The 6,000-nt window shown below is 55.4% G+C and overlaps 1 protein-coding gene across 1 annotated transcript in view; it reads right to left on the bottom strand.

Moving 5' to 3' along the window:
- Positions 1 to 1,440: 1,440 nt before the first annotated feature.
- The window catches only part of ARRDC1 (arrestin domain containing 1), a 38,050-nt gene continuing 33,490 nt past the window's right edge, over positions 1,441 to 6,000 (bottom strand). Inside the window, exon 8 of the mRNA XM_041406881.1 lies at positions 1,441 to 5,982. Within this exon, the coding sequence (XP_041262815.1) occupies positions 5,918 to 5,982 (65 nt within the window). The 3' untranslated portion in view covers positions 1,441 to 5,917. The remainder of the gene's footprint in view (positions 5,983 to 6,000) is intronic.

The following is a 6,000-nucleotide window of genomic DNA, read 5'->3' as shown; positions in this document are numbered from 1 at the left end:
ATCCTGTACTGGGGGTACCCAGCACCGCCCCATCCTGTACTGGGGGTACCCAGCACCGCCCCATCCTGTACTGGGGGTACCCAGCACCGCCCCATCCTGTACTGGGGGTACCCAGCACCGCCCCATCCTGTACTGGGGGTACCCAGCACCGCCCCATCCTGTACTGGGGGTACCCAGCACCGCCCCATCCTGTACTGGGGGTACCCAGCACCGCCCCATCCTGTACTGGGGGTACCCAGCACCGCCCCATCCTGTACTGGGGATACCCAGCATCGCCCCATCCTGTACTGGGGGTGCCAGCATCCCCCACCCCGCACTGGGCATGCCGGCATCACCATCCAGCTGGGAGTGCCTCACGTGGGATGTTGGGAATTCCCTGCCTTCATCCCTGCTCCTACAAGCCAGAGCGGGCACGCCGGGGTGGCACTGGGACAGGGATGGGCGCGGTGGCTGGGGCCGGACGCGCATCGGGACGGGCTCTGCTGGCTCCTTTCCAGCGTTCGCTGCAGCTCTGTCTTTCCCACACGGACACAGGGAAGCAGCGGCCACTGGGACAAACCTCCCCAAGGCATCAGGATGAGGAGAGGCTCCCAAAAGAAGCCGAAATAACCAGGATCACACAAAGTTTTTGCAGCCCATCACCACGGCCACGGCTCTTGTTCACCTCAAACCCATCCTGAGCGAAGGGCAGCGGGGCCAGGACGGGCTGTGCTGTCCCTGTTTTCCCGGAGCAGCTGCTGGGAGCCGGGGCCGGGCCGGGGGCTCGGCCGGGCAGCCGGAGCCGCCTCGCCTGGCTCCAGCCGGGCGGACATCGCCCTCTCCCGCCCGAGCCGGGCGAGCGGAGCCGCAGCTCCACATCCTGGGATTCCGGCCAGCAGGAAGAGCACAACCCCAGCGCTCCGGCGCTTCCTCCGGCCGCAGCCGCGTCCTTCCAGCGGCACCTGCCCACGGAGCTGCGGCGGGGGGGATTTTAGGCTGGAGCTCAGGGCAAGGTTCTTCCCCCAGAGGGTGCTGGCAGTGCCCAGGCTCCCCAGGGAATGGGCACGGCCCCGAGGCTGCCCGAGCTCCAGGAGCCTTTGGACAGCGCTGCCAGGGATGCCCAGGGTGGGCTTGTTGGGGGGTCTGGGCAGGGACAGGGGCTGGGCTGGGTGATCCTTGGGGTCCCTTCCTGCTCAGGATCTTCCATGATTCTGTGATTTACCATGAGAGCGAGCAACAGCTCCTTCAGCCCAGCAGGGCCCTCCCACCCCAGCCATTCCCCCTGCCGAGCTGCAGGAGCCATGGCTTTGCTTTAACCTCATTTCTAAACCAGGTTCCAAGCTCCAGCTCCAGGGGGGATGCCTCCACTGACAGCCCTGAACCACTTCTCACCATCAGCTCTCAGCATCCAGACAGCTGAGGTATCATTTATGATCATCACATACCCAGAGCAAACCACCCTTGGTCTTAAAAAAGATCATCTTTATTTACATTTTTCCAGTTCTTTACATTTGGGGGGTTAAAACCCAGGACAAAAATACTCCCCAGAAGCTGTGGTAAACATGGAAAACTGCGAGTTTACATTTCAAAACCCAGTTATAAATTGCACAGAAGTCTTAGGTTGTACAGAGCCATCACAAATTTTTGTATAAAACCCCAAAATCTGTAAAGAGAACCACAGGAATAAAGAATTACAGCCATGAGTAGTGGTACAAGAATGGGCACAAGTTTTGTGGGTTTTACCCCGCCAGTCTCTCTTGGGGAGGAGGGATGGGATATTCTTGTTGCAGATAGTTGCAAATATTTTAAAATATAGAATAAAACCCAAATGGAGCCTAGAACACCCTGTATGTCCTGTCTTGTGCTGGCTTAACAGGAAAACATCCTAGCAGAAAATATTTATTTTTACAAAACTCCTGGAAATTCAGTGGAAAGCTAAAAAAGAATAATTGTCCAAAAGAAAGAAGAGCCTTTGCATCCCCCAGCTCCCCTTCCCCCATCTCCTGCAGGCAGCGGGACAGCAGATGCCAAAGCAAAGTTTAGGACACAACATTGAAAATACCAAAGATATGGAGGTGAAACGTGTGGAGAGTAGGAAAAGAACAAAACCATGAAGTACATAAAAGCAGCAGGGAAAAAAAAAGAAAAAGAACTGATGATATTTTTGGTGTTTTCCATTGAACACTGAGTTTGGAAACAATTAACTCACAACCTTCTCTCGTGCCCCACTGCTCCCCTTCCCCATTTCAAACAAACTCAAAAACAATTTCTTCAAAGATCTGAGCCAGGAATTTGAATGAATCCCTACATGCTGGAGTTCTTTCCCCAGAGCTGTGATCAGAAAAATTGGCTTTTCCTCTTTATTTCAGTGTTTAGCAAGAGGAGGAAGTGGTGATCAAGGGCCTAAAGGAGCTCCCCAAGAGGTGGAAGCCAGAGAGGCTGTGGACAGAGGACAGAGGGGGTGATCCTCTCTGGAGAGGGTGAGTCCAAACTCAACCCCAAATACTGGGTTTGCCCCACATCCAAAGCCCTCCCCAGGGACCTGCTGACAGTGCCCTGGGGCCACCCCTGCAGGGGGGCTCAAGGAGAGGTGAACCAGCCCCTCCATCCTGCAGTCCTGGCCCATTTCAAAGGGCTCCATAAAACATCAGCCAGGCTCTTTGTGACAGGTTTCACTTCTCTGCACAGCCAAGGCAGGGCAGGAGGGTTGGAAAGCACTGATTGTCACTTGTTATGTCAATTCTCCTGCACAATGAGGCTGCTCAGAGCCAGCTCTGGGTGCACCCTGCTGCACCCTGGCCAGAGCCACCTCACAGGGCTGACAGGGGCCCCTGCACAGCAGCTGGGCTGGGGAGCAGCCCTGGCCTCCAAAAGGATGAAGCCCACCCTGAGGTGTAGCTCCAGCTCCTTCCTGCTCCCTCCACAGCAGCTGGTGGTGATGGAACTCCTCACCAGACAAGAGTGCCCCCATTTGCTCCTTGCTTTGCAAAGTGTACAGCAAGAGGCCCAAAGACCAGTTTGTAGCAAATATAATTTGGGAGAGCGAGCTGAGGTGCACAGGAGCACTGCACAGACAGGGCACGGCCTTGGGTGAGGGCTCCCTCCTCCAAAGCCTCCACCATGGATGGGCCATTCCCAAACAAAGGTGGAACAAGGACATTCCCAAAACAAAGGTGGAACAAGGAGGACAGATCCTGGCTGGGAATCTGGAAAAACAGCCCAGTGGCTCTGGCCACAGCAACCAAAGAGAAATCACATTTTCCAGCCAAGGAACATGGGCTGGACACATCAGCAGCAGCTCAGCCCCAGGGATGGAGAAGGAGCTGGGAGACCAGTCCTGCTCCCAGCCCTGCCTGCCTCTCCCAGAGCCTGGCTGGGTCAGCAGCCTGCAGCCCAACCCAGCAGGTCCAGAAGCATTGACAGCTCATAGGAATTTTTCCAGGGGTGTGGAAGGGATTTGGGTTCAAGGATTTGCACAGCCAACAGCAAGGAAGGCCACAGGACCTGCAGACTGAGCCAGGCAAGACAGGTTCAGCCAAGTGGGAGGAAGAGGAAGAGCACTGGGGAAGAGCTGTACCTGCCTTTGGCCCATTGTGGATGAAGAGTGCTGCTCATGGCAGGCTGGACCACCCGACAAAGGAGAGTCTGAACCATGGGAGCTGGGCAGAAGCATAAGCTGAGAAGAGAATGAAGAAGGATCTTTGTGTCTGAGACACAGATCACACCCCAGGCTACCTGCAGTGACAACATTTAGGCAACACTGGCATGCTTCAGCCATGGGATGACCAAAGTGGGTTGTGGGGAGGAGCCTTCTTCCTCTTTGAATAAGTTTATTCCAAATGGCTCTTTAGGAGAGGGCTGGGGCTGGTGGTCTCCAGCCTTTCCAGCCAAACTGTGGCTATGCCAATTCAATCCTCCTAAAGGCAGTCTCTGCTCTCCCCCTCCTCCCCTGCCAGCAGTGAGCACTGCCCAGGACTCCTGGGCCACTTGGACAAATCCTGGCTTCAGGACACAGGGCCTGGGATGCAGCAGTGCAGTGGCTGCTCTCTCCAGAGCCAATCCCACGTGTGGCCAAATTCCCTCCAGCCATGTGGAATTAAGAGCCTGGCACTGTGGTCAGGCCACACTGTGTTTGTTTTCCCCAAGCTGCCTTGGCAGAGTTCACCACCCTTCCTGGTGAGAGCAAAAAAACTTCATTTTGTAAGAAATCAGCAAGGTGCATTCCTGATTTGGCATGAACAGGCACATGGATAGCATCAGAAATGGATGAAAAAGCACAGCATTTCTCATAGAATAATTTATTAAATACAGCATTAAAATTTGTATTTCTGAATTCAATCATTAAAAACAACTTCATCTCATATATATATATATTTATATATATTCAGGGACAATGACAATCACTCTACCATCATTGGTGCATGTTGTGCCAGCACTGCTCAGAATGGCACCTTTGCTACACTACCCTTAAAGCAGTTCAATGCTTAAAAAAAATAAAAAAGCATTTGCAAAGAAAGAGTGCAAAGCAGGGCCTGTCCCAGCTGCCTGAAGGGTGTGCAGAGGTGGCTGAGCAAGGAGGCAGCGGCTGGAAATGCTCCTAAAGGTCTGTCAGGTATTGCCTGCCCAGTCTGGGCCATGTGGGGACAGCTCTGAGGTGCCAAAGGTCTGGAGGCCACAACTGCAGCCTGGCTGGGCACCTGTGGCTCTGAGGGACGTGGCTTGTGGTTTCCTCAGCTTGGGCAGTCAATGCTAAACAATCTAAACAAGGTGTGTGGGGGGAAAAAGCACAAAAGAAAAATGTCGAGAAAACCCAGCTCGATCCCCCGACTGCTGGGTGCAGCGGAGGCTGCAGCTCCCACACGGGCCATGTTGATTGTCACATTCTGCTCAGGCCCAGGGGACACACAGCAAACCAGTGCCACCACAGGGCCCTGGCCCAGCACCCAACACCTTGTGGGCTGCCTGGGCAGGCACAGCCATTCCCAGGGACAGCCCCACGGAGAGGGATCCCACGGGCAGGGCCCCCGGGCAGACTCAGAGGTAGCATCAGACAGACTTTTGTGATTGATGGTCACATAACTGCAGCCTGGGAGGAGAGGGCACCCTGCAGGGACATGGAGTGTGGTGCCCCTGCTGCAGAGGGAGCAGTGCTGCTGTCCTGCGTGCCCGGGCCCAGCAGTGAGCAAGGGTGGGCTGTGTCCCACAGGGCTCTGTGGGGAAAAGCCAGCCGTGCTGGAAAAGGGCACCCCATCCTACAGCAGGATCTTCCCCAGAGCTCACCAGGGCTCATCAGCAAGTGCCCCCACGAGCCCCCCCGTGCCCATGGCCACTCACACTGCCAGTCACTCCCCCACAGCTCAGGTACAGCGAGGGCTTGTGCTTTTGGCTTTTTTTAAGTCCCTGACCTTCCGAACCTGCTTACTCCAAGAAACCTCCTGCTACCCTTAGGACCTCTGAGGACAAGGAGGAAGGGCTGTCAAAACCATTTGTGGAGAGCACACAGCCCCTAAAAGAGGAGAGCAAGTCCACACAGCCCAGCCTTCCCTTAGAGTGGAGCTGTGCCAAGTCAGGAGCGTTTCAGGTAAGGCATTGCAGGTGCTTTGATAGTAAAGCAGTTAGTGTTGACTACAGTACTGGAACAGGCTGCTGCCCAGGGCCCAGGGCCACATCCAGCTCTCCAGCACTTGGTGCAGCAGCGGGAGACTGTTCAGTTTCCCAGACCTCTCCTACACACATGCAGGCTGCTCTGGCTGCCCTTTTTGGTTTTTTACCCCCTCCCTAGAAAAAGACTTAAAAAGCCCAGGCTGGGATGTGGCAGTTCCCCCCCAAAGCAGCCAGAGAGACAAGAAGACGCCTTGTGCTGTACCAGACTTTGCCACAGGCGGGTGCCCCGTGGTGCCAGGGTGGGCAGCACTGGTGGGGTCGGAGCAGGGGAGGGCTAATTGCCATTGCTGATGCTGGAGTTGGCACTGCTGCAGCTCTGCTCGTAGGATGGAGGTGCCTCTGTGGGGAAAAGGAAGA

The sequence above is a fragment of the Onychostruthus taczanowskii genome, unplaced genomic scaffold, assembly GCF_017590055.1.
Source record: "Onychostruthus taczanowskii isolate IOZ18803 unplaced genomic scaffold, ASM1759005v1 scaffold25, whole genome shotgun sequence".
NCBI classification, from domain to species: domain Eukaryota; kingdom Metazoa; phylum Chordata; class Aves; order Passeriformes; family Passeridae; genus Onychostruthus; species Onychostruthus taczanowskii.
The sequence above is the reverse complement of the archived record's forward strand: the minus strand, read 5'-3'. Positions and strand labels throughout refer to the sequence as shown.